The sequence below is a fragment of the Hevea brasiliensis genome, chromosome 12 (assembly GCF_030052815.1).
Source record: "Hevea brasiliensis isolate MT/VB/25A 57/8 chromosome 12, ASM3005281v1, whole genome shotgun sequence".
In the NCBI taxonomy this organism is placed as follows: Eukaryota; Viridiplantae; Streptophyta; class Magnoliopsida; order Malpighiales; family Euphorbiaceae; genus Hevea; species Hevea brasiliensis.
In genome coordinates, this window is record NC_079504.1 from 8,156,051 (window position 1) to 8,174,002 (window position 17,952).

General features: G+C 33.1%; 2 protein-coding genes across 4 annotated transcripts; both read right to left on the reverse strand.

Moving 5' to 3' along the window:
• Nucleotides 1-872: 872 nt before the first annotated feature.
• On the reverse strand, nt 873-10,315 carry LOC110648719 (uncharacterized). 3 transcript variants are annotated; one of them, XR_009141968.1, is made up of 12 exons: nt 9,787-10,315; nt 9,292-9,444; nt 8,718-8,835; nt 8,151-8,247; nt 7,902-8,008; nt 7,075-7,197; nt 6,774-6,927; nt 5,458-5,518; nt 4,981-5,363; nt 2,479-4,084; nt 1,566-1,985; nt 873-1,235 (listed from the first exon to the last, which is right to left on the reverse strand). XR_009141968.1 is itself a non-coding variant. In XM_058131008.1 (11 exons), exons 2-11 carry the CDS (start codon nt 9,417-9,419, stop codon nt 1,739-1,741), a joined length of 3,024 nt encoding a protein of 1,007 aa, XP_057986991.1. In that variant the 5' UTR covers nt 9,420-9,444; nt 9,787-10,315; the 3' UTR covers nt 1,255-1,738. The 3 variants fall into 3 exon arrangements, 1 of the variants encoding a protein (XP_057986991.1); XR_009141969.1 differs by lacking the exon at nt 9,787-10,315 and having other exon boundaries at nt 8,765-8,835; nt 9,292-9,351; XM_058131008.1 differs by lacking the exon at nt 873-1,235 and having other exon boundaries at nt 1,255-1,985.
• A 1,734-nt stretch (nt 10,316-12,049) lies between these two features.
• On the reverse strand, nt 12,050-14,769 carry LOC110648738 (wall-associated receptor kinase-like 8). The gene is made up of 3 exons (XM_058131009.1): nt 13,904-14,769; nt 13,569-13,748; nt 12,050-13,443 (listed from the first exon to the last, which is right to left on the reverse strand). The coding sequence occupies exons 1-3, from the start codon at nt 14,730-14,732 to the stop codon at nt 12,227-12,229; spliced, it is 2,226 nt and encodes a 741-aa protein (XP_057986992.1). The 5' UTR covers nt 14,733-14,769; the 3' UTR covers nt 12,050-12,226.
• Between the last annotated feature and the right edge of the window lie 3,183 nt (nt 14,770-17,952).

Genomic DNA, 17,952 nt, shown 5'->3' on the forward strand with positions numbered 1-17,952 from the left:
TTAATTCTGTAAGCGCAAAATAGTAACGAAATAGCGTGTTTCACGTCGAAGTTAATATTAAAAAACTACTTTATAAATAATTTGAACAATCCTCTTCTTATAGCTGAAATTTAATTCGATCTATTTTATTAATAAGAAATAAAGTGTTTCCAATACAATAGTATATTTTTTGGATCACTACAAATTTATATATGTGGAGGAGTGGAGATGTGTCAACTTTCACGACTAATGCATGAACTGGAGTACAGATGAAGTCTAATAAGAGTCACGGGGAATAGGCCTTGTATCTCTTTTCGAAGGCTACATGATCAGAACTAGTAAGTAGCAGAGCCCTTGTTATCTGGATGCTGGATGCTTCCCGTGGATCATGCAATGGATTAAAAATAAAAAACAACATTAAGTTGGGTCGATCTCAACACGTATACCAAACAATATATACCACCGTGCATATAACTAGCAGCATTCGAAATGGATGAGGAATTCCTGCTATAAATCTTTGCAAGACAAACCCACTTGAGAAATGAGAAACCGGATTCCACGCCATCAACTTTACGCGAAGCTCAAATCTGATTTGCCGTTTGCATTCTTCAAAAACTTAAAAAACGGAAACCGACTGAAAAGAGGAATCATGGATCTATCTCATGTACATGTAGCATTGCACCGACACATGGGAACCAGAAAATGAAATAGTCAAGTTCTTTTGTCATATAACGAGACTAATGCAGAAGTTCAATTGGCATCCTCCTGATCACAAAAATTCATCGATTTTTACCACTTCACAATCCTCACAAACCACAAGCTTATTTAAAAACGAAAAAACTCAGTCATCCCAGTTTGCCATGTTTTATCTCACCAGCTCCTCAAACAAAATGGAAAGACAAGCTCGACTAATCATTACACTAACAAAATTGCAATAAGGGAAATACATATTCACTTTACCAGAAACAATTCTTTTATGTGATAGGTAAAAATTTTTCACTGCTTCACGCTGAAAATTCCCCCCTCTTATGCGTACTACTAGAAATCATCAAACCAAAAAATTATGTGCAGGTTTACTTCATAATTAGACATTCAGGGAAATTGAACATGTTTTACTCTTCCTATTGTTGGTTAGCAGTAGTGTCAGGGCCTGCCATCTTTCAAGCATTGAATGCTTCATACATTCACGAAAACCATCATTCTTCTCCTTTTACTGTTTTGCACACTACCATTAGAGCTTCAGCCAAAAATTCCACCTACATTTGAACCAGGAAATGTTGTAAGGACTCAATTTTATTTATCAAGTTCTGCAAAGCTAGAAAAATAACAAATGCAGAAATCAAACACAAAAAATAATCTGTCTGAATGCGTTGAAGGAGAGTGGGGAGGAGAAAACATATTACAAACAGTAATTTCTACGAGTAATGAAGAGATTAAGTAAAATTCAATCTCCCTCTTTCTTACTTATAACAAACACACTTTTCCATAAAACAGCGCAAGGCACCTCCTAAGAATTTAATGATGAATTATCATGTATTTGTAAATTACTTCTGCTAGGAAAAAAAAAAGACCCTATTGGCATTTACCTCAGACATAAGCCCGAGCCTGTGCACGATAAGCAGTCTCAAAGCAACAGGTGGACCAAACAATTACAATAAAGCTGGTATGAGGAACCCAATGTTTCACAACTTCCTATTTTTTGTATGCAGACATAGTCTTTTATCTATCCAATCCAAGCAGGATTATTGCAGAAAGAGCTCTATTTAATTGCAGCAGAAGCTGAGGCAGCTGCAGCCTCTGAAATCAAGGAAATTGGTTGCCGGGCCTGCAGGCAAGCGCCTATATCAAAGGGATAAAGTTCAGAACCGTCAAAAATAAGATTGACACCTGGAAGAACCACTTCCTTACTATCGGCTTCATCAGGATCAACTTTTATTGGATTCACCAGTGGAGTTTCTTCAATAGGCCTTGTGGCAGCCTCATAAACTGGAGTTTGAGCATAGGACCTGAACCATATTGAAAATTACTCTTTTCAAGGTTCTTAACTTGAATCAACATAACAGAAAAGAACATTAATAGATGACTCATATTTAACAAATTTATAATTGGGTCTCTATGTCTTCAGTTTTGCACTATGAAGCATGAACTCGTCAATTTTCTGATCATTTTTAATGCAATCCAAAACATTAACATTGTGGGACAAAGTAGTTGAATCTTGAGTTTATTATTTATTATAAGACTCTTTTTGGCATAGAAGATGATTATGAACATCACCATTAATATCATTCATCATGATGCACAGAATTCAAGTTAAAATTATGCATAGATGCCATAGATAAATTCACAGGACATTAGGACAAGTATATAAAAAATGGTATCTACTGAATTTATGTGCCTGTAAAACGAAAATTATATAAATGTAAACTAGAGGGCAACCACATATAGCTCATTAAAGGAATCAGTTACTACAAGCAAATTATAACGCTGAAGAAGACAGACCTTAGAATGCTACCATCAAAACTCAGAACTTCGGTACGACAACGTTGCCGATTAGCAAGTTTTAATCTCTGATGCTCGCTCATGGCTCCTGAAATGGGAGAAGAAGGGTCCACAAGGGGATTCCATCTTCCACTAGCATAGTTCATAAGATGTCGAGATGAGTCCTTTGACTGCTCTTTCTGGTAAAGAAGTTTGGCAGCAGGACCTGTTGCTTGATACTCTGCACAAACATCACGCAACCTTTTCCGCAGGCCTTGCATTGCATCATGATGCCCAGTAAAAGAATCTGATTGAAGCAACTCAGATGATACAACCCTTTTACATATATTGTTACATAATTTTGGACTAAAAAGGGGCATCCCAAATTCCACACTTAGTGGTACCCATTCATAATTCTGATCATCAGGTGCAAAGTGGTCCGACTCTCTTTCATTAAAAAGCTTCAACATGTGAACATAACCAATTGTTGACAATCCCATCTTATTTGTCAAATGAGTTAACAGGGAATTCAATTTCAATCTCTCATCTTCAGATAAAACCAATTCATTCTCTATGTGAGTAATTGAACCATCAGAGTTGTTGAGGGGCAATGGTATGTCCATAGTAATGACTCTTCCAGATTCATCAAGGTCATACCTACTGAGGGGCTGCACTAGGACAGCCGAGTATTTAAGAAGTGAATTTAAACAATGTAAAAGTACACCTCCCTTAACTAAATTCCCCTCAAATTTGCCTCCCAACCCTCCAATTATAGAACCATCCCAAGACCATATAAGGGCTTTTTCACAACCAGCCAATGGTGCAGGAAGCAAGCGTAAACATTGTCCTTTCATCAGAACAACAGACAAAGGCCCACTACCCACACTTGAATAAAGAACCAATTTCATCCATGGTGTCAAAGATGAATGACAAGGAGGACCAAAATGAATGGGACCTTTTGGTCCAGGAAGAACTGATGAAGGAGGAAGAGGAATTATAGAGACAACAATATCATAATCACGAAGAAATAGCCTATCTAAAGTTTCTGGTGCTAGAGCAGCCAAGCTTTCACAACGAAGAATATCCACTCGGTATTTCCTTTTCCTCCTTAAAGTTCCTCTTCCAACATCAGACTCTTCAACTTTCACATCATTCTGGACATTAAGTTCTGACTTAGAGATCTCACTTATGGAATTATGGTCTTCAGATAAGAAAGTAGATGTTTCATCAGCAGTGCTTCCGGTAACATATTCAGCCATATGAGAATCATCCTGAGGCATCCCTGAATTCACAGAATTATCAATCTCTGCATCAGTTTCATTGGCACCAGAGTGTCCTAATTTGTCAGTCAATGAGACATCAGCTATCAAAGTAGTAGCCTCTTCATCGCTCGAAGCCAATGTGCCCATCTTATTGCAAACTACCTCCACTTTTTCATTAGAAGCAATTCCACCTGATAGCAGACATTCCAAGACACAACGAAGGCTAAATGCATGATTTGCAAATTCCTGCAATTCTCCCTCAAATTTTGCTCCCTCTAATGTACTCAGATCCTTGCAAAGATCAGCAATGCTAGCATGACCTAACTTCCCTGCCTCGTATAATGTTACAGCATGAGATTTCAGGCCTGAAAAATATAAAAAGCAACACTTAAGAATTAAGTTAAATAAGAAGAGGAACAACATAGACTTGTTGCAAACATGACATAGACAGCCAGCTATTTCATATTTAATACTCAAACTAGTTAAAATTTAGCACCATAATATGTTGTTTCTATTGAAAGTTTGAGACTAATGCCAGGCTTTACTGCAGGTGTATTTAGCCAAGATGGCAATCAGACTACATGAATGAACCAAATTGATGAGTTTCTTCATAGTATTATGGGACAGGCAAAGCGAAGGCAACATCCCAACTACCAAATTCTAAACAAGCAATGGAAACAAATAGTTATACAGAAAACTAATCAATAAAATCTTTTGACTTTGGTCACATCAACTTGTTAGGCTTTCTACAACATGCTCTACAGGGTCAAGGATGAATAACTTAAGTCAACACCTAAGTCCTAACTGTCAAATACAAGCCATATTAAACTGTTTAAGAGAATCCCATATGTCTTGCACTGATTTTCTTTATGCACTTTAGTAAGTCTTGCACTTCATGATAACATATCCACAGATGAAAAATAAGACATCCCATCATACAGGTATAGAACTCTGACTCAGCTATCAAATAACAAACCTTAATACCCCAACACCACTTGACCCACAGGCCACAGCAAAATATTACTAATTAATATCAAAGAGAAACTAGTTTTCCCACCAGAACTTCAATTTCATCTACAAATACCTATCTTCGTACAGGGTAGATTTAGGTGTACTGCAAAATTGCTTACAAGACTACTTCAACTCCCCTTGAACTACTATTTTGAAATTGTTATTTCCTGCCTACATATCTAGCATGTTAATTTTGTGTTCCTTATTTAAATTCACAAGAAAAAAAGAGTGAAAGGGAAAATAAAGACACCTGGTGAAACCGATCCCATCATAAGATAGGAAGTTATATTAGCATCAACGATAAAAGCAACACGAGCATGGCTGGACTGCAGCCCATAGTTTTCAATTCCTGAAATATCTCCTTGCTGAGCAACATCACCGTCAGCGAACACATTTGCTGCACTTATGCTAGCACGAGCAGCATCTTCTTCATCACTGAGAGCAATTTTAGGAGAGCCAGGTATACTTGTATCTTGAAGAATGGCTCCTGGATCAATCAATTTCACTGCCCATCCCAGTCGACAAGCAAAGGATGCAGCAGCCTGCAACTGAGAAAGGTCAGCCTGCAAAGTTGTTGCCAGTTCAGCAACAGTAGCATTCTCACTTGAAACAACAAAAACTGCATAGAGCAACCTGAAAATTGGAATCACTCAAGGATCTTAGTTTCACTGCTAATAAATAGCAACCAAACAACAAATATATATATATATTTCAATAACTGCCTTACTCCTCGATAGGATCCTCATAAGACTGATCCCTATTTGAAACAAACCCTTCAAGCCTGGAAACTGAGCCAAAGAAACTACTATTACATTGACTTCAGAAATCAACTAGGACAAGTGAATTAAGACAAGTGAACTTCCACAATTCATTGTAAATAACCCTTATCATGAGATTACACCATTTATAACATGTTAAAAGAATTACGAAAGAAAGAAAGAAAAAAAAGAAACAATTTCCAAAACATGTTCAAGCTTGGAAAAAAATTTCACACAGCAAAGTAATTTATGCACAATATAATCATACATACTGCATGACCAAACTAGAGAGTTTGGGAAACTACTGGAATGTGTGTGGTGCAACCAAGAAAAAATAAAAAGGGATTTAGTTGCTTTTCCATGCGGTTCCAATTTAGAACTTAGAGTTTCATATTGTGGAGCCCTTGTGCAACACCTCACAGGCCCAAGACTGCAGAGTTATCAATCAAATTATAGTAGTTTAGCATAATATTGGTTTTCAATATGGGTTTTTTGTTCTATAAGTTATGGATCTTCATGTGATCAAAGTACATAATCACCATTTTTTTGCTAAATAGGAGTCTCAACCCTCAAGTTTGTTGCTATAGAGTTAGTTCAAATTAGCAATCTGTGTGATTACTAGACTTTATTCATTCATTTATTTATTTTTCTTCTCATTCTCTTTCCCTCCCTCCCCCACTCCCTTACAAGTCCCTGTAGTGAACTACAAGTTCCTCACCATGAGAAAGTTGCAACAAGTTAATTTCCACCAAAATATCAATTTTTTGTCACCAAATTATTGTTGTACACTTTCATTTGTCAAATGGAATGGAAACTTCCTGATTTCCAAGACATATTCTAGAAACACAAGCAATGACTCCTGGGCATTTTCAAGCATGCTAACATACTGAAAAGCATCCACTTATATAATGTTATCGTGAATGTATAGGAGATTTTATTTTTATACAATCATTGCATCCTTTGCAGTTCTCTTTCCCCCCTTTCAACCAATTTTTTTTTTTTTTTTTGCATGAAGCATGTAAAACAAATACATCTCTAGCATTTATCAAAGACTAATCAGAACAAAAAGAAATTTACATGTCAAATGGACCAAAAAAAATTCAAAAGCAAAGGCTTATAATAAATAAATAAACAGTGACAGTTGAACAAAGTTAATGTGAGCGAAAGAAATGAGATTCAGATATACCCTTCATAGTACAACTTAAAAAATTGGTGCTTTTAACAAACAGGTAAATGAGGATAAACCTAGAAAGGCTGGTTTCACAATGATTGAAAAAGAATTTACCTTTAAAACGGTCATCAGGGTAGACAGGAACATCAAAGTAGATTAATCCTCGTCGGTACAGACCTTTTACAATGTCAGGATCAAACAGGATATATTCATTAGCTTCCTCCTTACAAACTTTATCTATTGTTGCCGTCTCTTCTTCTGAGAGTTTCTAGAAATGTAGAGGGGCAGAGGAGGAGGGAATTACAATCAGTTGCACAAAGCTTGTGGTGTTTTTGTGTGTGCATTAACAATGCCAGAATCGCACATAAAATCAAAGGTAATACTTTAGATTCAAAACAAAGAATGGAAAGCTTACCTTAAATTCTTCCAGGGTAAAGTTGACAAGACAGACTCCCCACCACGGTTCAATTGCAAAGTCCACAGGTTGTGTAGGTAAAAGTTCTTTTGCAATGGACTTGTTCAGCTTCCACATAATTTTCTGAATAGCACCAGATAAGCCAGTGATGGGTAAGACAACAATGAGTATTCAATATGAACAATAGCTTGAAAATATTAATAAAGAAATGAGTTCTATCTGATCTTTATAACAGAGGATTTATTATTGAAGCAAAAGTTTATACAGCAAAATAGATACAATAGTGAACAGTTTAACCAGCTAGTTTTCAATCTCAAGATACTGACCTAGGTATAAAGTTTTTGTTTCAATGACTTAACCATAGAAATATTACTATCTGACAAGGAAGATTTTTACCTCATAAGAACTAATAGAATACAATGAATTTCATATTTGCATACATGTATATAAGTTCCTGCTGCATGAAAAACAATCTTTCAAAGCCGAAAACATAACACTCATTGTTATTTCTCCTGATAAGCAAAAAGCATGTGAATAAAGAAAAAGTCTTCAGGGAGAAATTTGGTTCCTCCCCACCACACCAACACATAAACACAACATTCTGGGGCAATGCTGGGTAAGGAAGAAGTGCTTGGATTTTGCTTCTTAATCTCAAGCGCACATCTAAAACTTCAAGCCACAAATGTTCTGCAATTCAATATATTGGGGAGTTCAAGTACAAGTTGAATTATAGACATCTCAATATTTACATAAAACATGCATGCTTGTAGTTGTACTCAAGCACACCCACATAATTCTGTAAGCATACACGCCATCTGATCCAGTACCTTAGATCTGCACTTGTTCATGATATCAATAAATTCATTTCTCCCAATTCCAGTAAGCCGTAAGGCATCTGCAGCGCTAAAATTCGGGATGCTGTCGTATGGTTGCTCTGCAAAGAATATGAAATACATGAATATGAATGGAAGGACTGATATTTAAAGATTATAATTTACATCTAGCATCAGTTAACAATATAATGGATAAGCAAGTTGGCAACCATTCAGATTTGATAAAATGAAATAGCACCTTACCATTTTTCATGACCTCGAATATCATATCACAGTAATATCTAAAAGCTGATATCCTCATCACACGGCAAACATAATCTGCAAGGTGATAGGGGAATAGCTGCAAGTAATGAAACCAATAAATAAATGCATATGTAATTATAAAGCAAACAACAGTGCCCTCTGTGTTGCACTTGCATAATTGGTTCTCATAACCTTTTATTACAGGAAGCTATATGTCTAACTTTAGCAAAACATATCAAAGCATGTTTATACATGAAACTGCTATGTCAGTACACGATCAACCTAGCCAAACCAATACTGAGTGCTAATAATTGGTCTCAAATTTAAAATATTACAAATTTTATCATAATATAACTAAAAAAACCAACAAGATTGTCCCCTTGAAGTGTACTAGAAAAGATGAAAAACAGTGGCACCTATATGAGAATCCAAAAACAAACTACTTTCCAGTAGATCTTCCAAAAGCCAAACAAGAATTAAAAAATTATTGCAACAGCATGAAAATCATGTTAATCAAAGTGGGACATATTCATATGGATATTTTTTAACACTTTGTACAACACGCACCGCCAGATTCTTTCGCAAGTAACGCATCATGTCTTCATAATATTCACCTTCTTTGCACACTTTGCGAGCAAAACAGGTGTTCCATGGTTGTCTTTTCTTTATGCAGTGTTCAACTATTCTGTAAGAGTTCACCAGCAAGCAAAAGAAGAAAAAAAGAAATATTAGAAACAAATTTAAGCGAAAAAGATAAAGGAAAGGTGAAGAGTTTGAGAATATAATCTCAAATATCCATCATAACTAAAAGCATGATAGACCCAAACTAAGAGCAGCGTGTAAAAAAATATGCATCTGAAACCCACAAGTGCAAGCTTAACTAAGATGGCTTTGAGTTCTCAGAAAAATATTTGAAGACGACCAACAATATATCATCCTTTGTAATCACAGATTCATCAAAATAAAATTGCAGCAGTGAATAAAATTCCACTATGGACCTTATCAGATGCCAGTTGCATAAACCAAAAGGCAGTACTACTTTTTTCCTGTTGCAAAGATACAGCACCTTAAAAGTCCAAATCAAGGTACTGATAAAAAAAAAAAATTCCAAATCAAGGTGTATACAAGAAGCCAATCTAACCTTCTGTGCCATTCTTCTTTAGAAGTGAGAGTTGCTTGAAGCCTCTTGGGGAGATTCTCCCATGGACATTCCTCTTTTATTGCTTTAAAAATAAGCTGCTCCTCAATTGTCACAGGAATCCGTTGCATAGTGGCAATTCACTTGATCTGCTCCCTGTAAATAGAACAATTAAATCATAACAATCAAATACCTTGCGAAACCACTCAAACCAGCCACTACAAGCTCAATAAAAGCTTTAATTATACGTCATAGAAACAGATTCACACATGCCAATAGAAAACTAGAAAAGGATAGTTCTAAACGAAGTATTTCATTCAACATTTGCTTCTAAACCCAACGTCTAACAAGGATAACATGCAAAATGAGCTGACAGATCCAAAATAAACTCTGAGCAAATAATAGTGTACAGCGTATAGATCCAGGCCTAACTAAGCAAAATCACTGTTCATAATTGACTCAAAAACCCAAAAGCTAGTCGATCAAGGGGGTAGTTACCGCAACGCCGCTGTCGCCACTTCCACCGGTTGGTGCCACTGAAGGTTGCTAGAGAGGTAAGCCTTTATCCACTGGCAAGCAAACGTGTCACTATTTTCCGATCTGGTCTCCCTCTCTTACAGCTTTGTCGGTGATCGGAACGATTATAAGTGTTAAGAGAAGCTTCAACTTCTCTCTTTGTTACCGTTTTCTCCCTCTTAAGCTAAAGCGTCCTGCGTGGAGTCCCTGTCCTGAATTTAATGAAGAGAAATGTTGGTTGGAAGAAGAGAATCAAGCAAAATTTGGACAAAATAAATTATCAAAGTCCGACCCTTAGATTAAATGGATTGGATTTGGATTTGGATTTGGATTTGGTGTAAATAACAATGCTTTGAAATGGATTTAGCGTTTTAGTCTTGAATTAGACCTGCGTGCCTGTAATGTCCTTCTGCTATGAATATGAGGTTGTGTTGTCTTCAGGCTTGCGCTTGAGGCTTCTTTCATTATTTTGGTTGGTGGACTCTGACCCAGTTTCTGTTAAGGTTTACTAAGTACGTTACAAAATAGGCTAATTGGGCTAAAAGTATCAAATGTTTACATTAAATACATTCAAAATTTATCACAATAATAACTAAAAGGTTAAATTGAATTTAAAAAATATTGCGCTAAATTATAATCTAAAATAATAATTGAATTCCTAAAATGCTATTCTATAATTACAGTCCTTTCTACCCCTCCTCTTCTCATTCATCTTTAATTGGGATTCATAATTTTCTTTCTAATAAACTCTCATCTCACTCTATTATTATTAAAGATTTTTTAAAATAATGAGAAGTTTTTCAAAATTTAAAAACTTGAATTTATATTTAAAAGGATATAAAGTTTTTTAAAATAAGGTTTTTAGAGATTTTTTAAAATTTTTAATAATTTTAATTTTTTAATCCATCAAATTGATTGGTTAATAATTTTTTTAAAAATTTCTAAAAACTTTAAAAAATATTTTTATTTTTCTAAACACCAAAAAATAAAAAAATTTAAAAATGATGAAAAATCTCATCTCTAAAAACTTTATTTTACAAAATCTTACTTCACTTTTTCTCCCTCTCTCTCATGATTGTTAATTTCACCAACTTCGTTTCAAGTAATCAAGACATAAAATATAAAGGTGATGCCGCTTCTTTGGATTCTATGCTTCAGCTCAACAAATACCAAGTTCAGCGAACAATCCACACATGGTGAGCAATTGCATCTGTACGAGAGGGCCTCGGTAAATCCGCAGACTTCACAACCAATTTTACCTTCTCCATCAGCTCACTGAACAACGCTACACACGCTGATGGGTTCGCGCTCTTTATGGCTCCTCAGCAATTCGGAATCCCAGATGTACAAGACGGTAGTGGTCTTCGTCTTGCTCATGGGAACCAGACTTTAAACTCAACCGATAATCCATTTGTTGCTGTAGAGTTTGATACGTATCATAACGTATTTGACGACCAAGATAAAGGTCATGTAGGCATTGGCATCAACTCTTTACGATCTTCTAAAAGTTTAATGCAAGGAAAATGATGAAATAAATATAAAATATAGTTTCTTTTCATTTTTAAATATAAAATTCAATTAATAAATTATTTTATTAATTAAATAAAACTTGAAGTATTATATTATAATTTTTTATTAACTTTTCAAATTGATTTCACCTTTGTCTATAATTATGATAAATTTTAAAAATTTAACTATTACACACAAAATTAAAAATTTTAAAATATTTAGCATTTTTATTCTGTCTCAAAAACTAATCAAAATACAATTAAGTATTTTACAATTTTAGATTGCCATGCCCACAACTGGCATAATTTACTGATATAGTTTTCAGTTCAAGTTTTAATCTGAATTAATTAAATTAAAAAAAAAAATATAAAAGATCATATAAAATAGCAAGGGAATTTATAACCCAATTATAATTTATTTTTTTTATGAACTTTTGATTAAGTGATATTATCATTGTTTATATAACTATAAATTATTGAGCTTGAACAAGAGGTATGGCTGAACTGAAATGAATTTATCAAGTCAAGCACAATTCAAACTGGACTCGACTCAATTAAATTTGAATTTTTAGAATTTAAATTTAATTTAATAAAATATTTAAATTCAATTTAACTCAATAATTACAATTAAGATTTTAGAATCTCAAGTTTAAGTTGAAATAATGTGGGTGGCATTTAAATGGAAGATTAATTAATACTTCTAAATTATTTATTAATATACAGGAGTAAAGGCATAATTTTAGACAAAATTAGGTTTATAAACTTCTTTAATGGTACTTGAATTCTACTCACTACACAATCAGAAAAATAAATAAATAAATTACAAATGAAACAAATCTACGTCCCTAAAAGTACAATAGGATTACGCAACACAAAAATGGCAAGCATTTATGCAAAGGACGAAGAGCAATCCATCACATGGTGTTAATGTGAAGTAGAGGATGCGCATCTAAATGTGAAGATACGCTAACACTACCAGTCAATGATCCGGTAGAAGAAGAAGCAATATCCCATGTCGCAGCATGTTCACCTATACAATAATCAACCTCTTCATAATCTTGCTGAATTTGGGTCGATGAAGCTCCCTGAGAGGCTCTAATCCCTTCTAATTCCATTGCCACTGTCTTCATGGTAGGTCTCTTCTTCCCATTCAAGTCCAAGCACCTTTTTGCAAGCTTAGCAACTGCAACAATCTCTTCTTTTCCACCCTCTTTTAGAACTCGAGTATCAAGAATTTCAAACAAACGAGTCTCCTCCATTGATTGTAGAAAATATGCAGTCAAATTTCTCTCTTCAACAGATCGTAATGAAGAGATGGCCTTTTGTCCTGTTAAAAGTTCAACAAGAACTACTCCAAAGCTATAAACATCACTTTTATCTGTAAATTGACTTGACTGAAAATATTCAGGATCTAAATATCCAAATGTTCCTTGAACTCGTGTGGTCACATGTGTTTGATCAATTGAAATTGATTTTGAGGTGCCAAAATCTGCCACTTTTGCTCTATATTTCTCATCTAAAAGTATATTTGAAGACTTGATGTCTCGATGAAAAATGGGTATGGAAGCTGCAGAATGCAAATAGGATAGAGCACTTGCAACTTCTGTTGCGATCCGCAAACGTACTTCCCATGTAATTGGGAACTCTTCACTTTGTTCTTGTATATGTTGAAAAAGAGTTCCATTAGGGATGAACTCATATACTAGCAGAGGAACTTCAGTCTCCAAGCAACATCCAAGTAGTTTAACCACATTTCTATGATTGATTTGTGATAAAATTACCACCTCATTGATAAATTGGTCGAGCTTGTCTTCATCAACTACTTTAGATTTCTTAATAGCTACAACTCTTCCATCTGTCAACATTCCTTTGTAAACTGTTCCTTGACCTCCTTGGCCAAGGATTCGATTCACATGATAATGGTCGGTTGCTTTCTCCAACTCCTTGGAAGTGAAGAGTCTCGTTTGTTCAACATGACTTTCATTAGAAGATAGTTGTTGTTGTAGTAACAATCCACCATTTCTTTGGAAAAATTTTTGTTTAAGCTTCATGGCTTGTCTTCTCTTTATTATTTTGCACAATGTCCAAATCCCAATAATTAATAACAACAATCCAAGACCTGATCCACAAGCTGCATAAATCACAAAAACACCCTCATCGTTATTCTAATCCCAACAATAATATTCCAATTGAGGATTTCGATTTATTCAATTAAACCTGCTGGTAGACTTCGAGCAAAAATATTAACTTCCTTACCTATCGTGATAATCTTCTTGGCCCGAGATTTTCCTTCAAAAAAGTCATCTGGGTAGCATCTACCGTAACTTTGGGAATGTCCAGGAGGACACTTGCAACTGTATATGTACCCTCTTGGGCCGTACATGCAATGCAGTCGGCAGTCGAAATAGTTACTTGGATCTGTGCATCTGCTCATATCTGTCACACGTAACGCAACAAATAATTAAACCTCAGTAACCCTTTGCTTTGGAATTGCAACAATATATATATATATATATATATATATATATATATATATATATATATATATATAGTATAGATTCTGTAAAGGGTTAAAAGAGATTAAGTTGTACCTTGACATCCTCTGCAAATACAGACTTGACCTCTGTTGAATTCTTTCCAACAATAAATACCGTCAGGGGTACAGGAGATGTTAGAGGCTTTTATATCACAATACCCTTGATCAACTGCCCAATTAAGCATCGCAGGGACACGATCCATCTGCTTCAGATCATCAAGGCTTCTTGATGTTGATGACTGAGACTTAAACCAATCTTGGTCAACCATGAAGGCCGATTTGCATCCGCCTCGATCCTCTGTATCGCCGAAGGGGTTTGTCATGTTTGCTTCAAATGACTGGACATAAGGAGGAATTTCAGCTTGGCAGCAATTGAGGCCATAGCAGCCACTTGTAGTTGTATTAGGTCCACTACGACAAATTGACAGGCACCCACCAACAGTGTTACCGGGACCCTGGAGAAGCATTGCATAATTGTCGCAACCCATGGCTGTGAATCTGTTATAAGAATTTGAATAGACGAAAGGGGTGCCTGACAGGGAGACCCCTGTAATATTAGAGGCTTTGTCGCTGCAATTGGAAGAAATTACAGGATTGTTGACTTGAAATTGGCCTGTTGTCAACACGTTCAGCAATTCCATGTTGATGCTAGCTAAGAAAGGCTTTGGAGGTGTGAAAGAATAGTTGCAAGTTACCTCAAAACTCTCACTCATGTAACAACCTTTCCCAATCCCAAATGGAAAGTTAATTACAACATAACCGCAAGTGTCCTGACATGTAGGGTTTGCTAGAGAAGCAGCCACTGCTAGCGCAGGGGTCAGCCACAGTATCAAAATGGCGTGAAGCTTCACCAACGCAATTATCATCCTCTGTGATCGAATCATGCTTCAGAATTCAGGAATTCAAGCTTTACCACATAAGATAGCGAGTTATATGTATATATACACACACATACACACAAAAGTCAAGTAAAGTTAGGTGTTTGAATTGGACAATTATACATGGAACAGCACTAGTTCAAGCCCACGAAAGTTGAATTTGTAACACTGGCTTTGCCCATTCTTCTGTCTGACTCGTTCTCTCGTCTCATCAAATGCTATTGTAGAATCTCTAATTAAAAAAAATAAAATTCTAGTTACCATATGAATAACCTTTTACTTTTTTTTTTTTTTTAAATAAATCTGTTATTGTTGCCTGAAATCATTTTTTATAATGTGGATGGCAGTTGGTCGTATAAATATTCATTCACTGTTAAAATTAAAATAATAATTTAATATACTTCATTTACCTATTTTTATTTATCACATTTTGATTTTATACGATAATTAAGTAAGTCATAAGATAATCTCAATTATTTAAAAACATACTAATAAACTTTGTATATTTAATGAAATAAAAGTTAAAATTAAAAAAATAATTAATATTCTTTAATTTTCTAAATGTAATATATAATTTTAAACAAAAAAAAAATTAAATATGATAGATACAAATGAATGAAAATAGTGTTTTTTTAATCTGTAAAGAATTTTTCTTGTCTTATAATTATTAATTATTATTTTTTAATGTTAAATTTAATTCTCTTTTTATTTTTCTTTTAAGCACTATTATTATATAATTACTTTCTTAATTTTTATTATTTAAATACTTATTTTCTTTAATAATTGATTGTCAAAACTCAAGATTTGTAATTAAATTTATTATTTAAAATTTATTATATTATTGTTTAGAAAAAAAGGTAAAAATAATAATAATTTTAATTTATGCATATGTTTATAATATTTTTTTATAATTATTTGATATATTAATGTAAATTTATATTAATAATGATTTATTTTAACATTTTTAATTATTTTCTATATGCCCTTTAATAATTTGTGTAGTATTGAACTTATATTTTTTATATTATAATTAGTTAATATTAAGTTTAAATATATACATTTAACTCATAAATTAACAAAGTGATCATCAGTTTAGTCATGAGAACCAGACTAACTCAATCAATCGATTTGATATAATCAAGAGTTAAATTAATGAGCGGTCCTAAAAGGGGTGAGGAATTCAAACCCAACTTGATCAATAAAATATTTATATATAAAATACATTAAAATGTTTTATTTTATAACAAATAAAATAATTGATTATTTCTTGTATAATATAATATTAATAATTTTATATATTAACTAGTTTTTTCTACAATATGCATTACACATAATTATTCTCGATATAAATACTCATTATTTAATTTTTTACATATGATATAATATTATCATAATATTATAAATATTATATTCAATTCTTTAAATTAAAATAATAATTTTAATGTTACTTAAATTAATTATACAGTTAAAAATATTTATTAATCTAAAATTATTAGGAGAAGATGTTTAAAAATTAAAATAAATTAATAAAAAATATAAGTTTATTCATTGAATTAAATTTATTGAAATTTTATTATTTTTGTTTTTTTTTAAATAAATTTGATTTGTCTATATTATATTTTTTATATTTTAAAATAATACCAATTTGTGAAATAAGGTTGTACAACTAGGTTAATGTAAAAGAAAATTATTTATAGAATTAAAAAATATTGTGACACCCCTCACCCGTCTACAGTGTAGCCGAGTAAGGTGTGCTACATTCGATGTCGAAGCATCTTATCTTATCTTACTTTATTCATTTAATAATTTCGTTATCGTTATATTTTAATATCAATTATTTTTCTAAGTAGAAACCAGCGGAGTTTCCCCTATTTTATTATCGTTTGGCGTATTTCAATATTTACCTGTTTAAAAATCTCAATAATATTTTCTATACAATAATTCATCCATACTCATATCATCATTTCAAAAATCATTATGTAATTCAAATCCATACTCATTTGTATAAATTCATTCATCCTTATTACATATATCAAAATTCTCAATTTTATTAGTTTACATAATTTGCAAACTAATTGCATAAATTCATAATTTACATCAGGTGCATATTACATACAATTTCCTAATTTTCATTACAACATAATAAATAATTATAATGCACAAATTATATAATATGACTAATGTGAGCCCTATCTACATGTATTGCTGAGGAGGTGACAACCTTGAATACTTCAGACACTTCTATCGATCATAACTCCAAAATCTCTGTTTAGTATTCGCTGGACTTTACCTTCAGTATCTGCGCGAATGAAACAAATCCATCGCGCTAAGCATTTCTGCTTAGTGGTGCAATAATATAACAAAAAAATAATATACAAAATACAGATAAAAATAAAACATGGTTCAGATAATTTAGATCTAATTATGCTCCAATAAGGTTTCTAAAATTTAATATCCCTTTTTTTTCTTTCCCTAATTTAGTCCTATTTGGAGGTGCTTAGTTCATAAGGTTACAGTAAGAATATACAATATACTAATATTCTAATAGCATTATTTTTAATTTAATATTATTATGAAATGTACATTTGTAACATTTATTTAAATTGTAGTTCTATTATTAATTTTTTTGTATCATTTAATTTAATACCTTCTAGATTATCTTAAATTATTTCATAATAATTAAAGTTTCCAGTGCATTCAATAATAGATAATTTTTTTTTTTATCAGTCCAGTTCATTTCAATTTTTTCTAGCATTTTATTAATCGTTTTCTTGATAATTTTGAGCCTCTTTTTATTGTAATTATTCTTGTTCTTTATCTTGATATTTAATTTCTTTACTTCCTTTAATAATCAATTCAATTACATTTATACTTTTCCATGCCCAAGTAACTTATACAAATTGATCGGACTGGATAAACGGGTAAACTAGCATTGGGTATTAGATAACTCAGGCCGTCACACCATTGGTTACAATGTGTCTCCCAGTGTGCAGACAGAATGGCTAATAAGCCATAAAAGCAATAAGGCATAAAGCCAAGTATAATATCATAATCAGTATAGCCATAGGCTATCATATCACAGAATGGCATGAAGCCATATGCAGTACTGCTATCAGAACCTTATTGGCATGCCAACCTATCCAAACCAATTACACTAGGCCTATTAGGGCATATTACAAAGTTATTTCTTGAATATTTGTACTTAACATGTAAGGTTACTATTTAT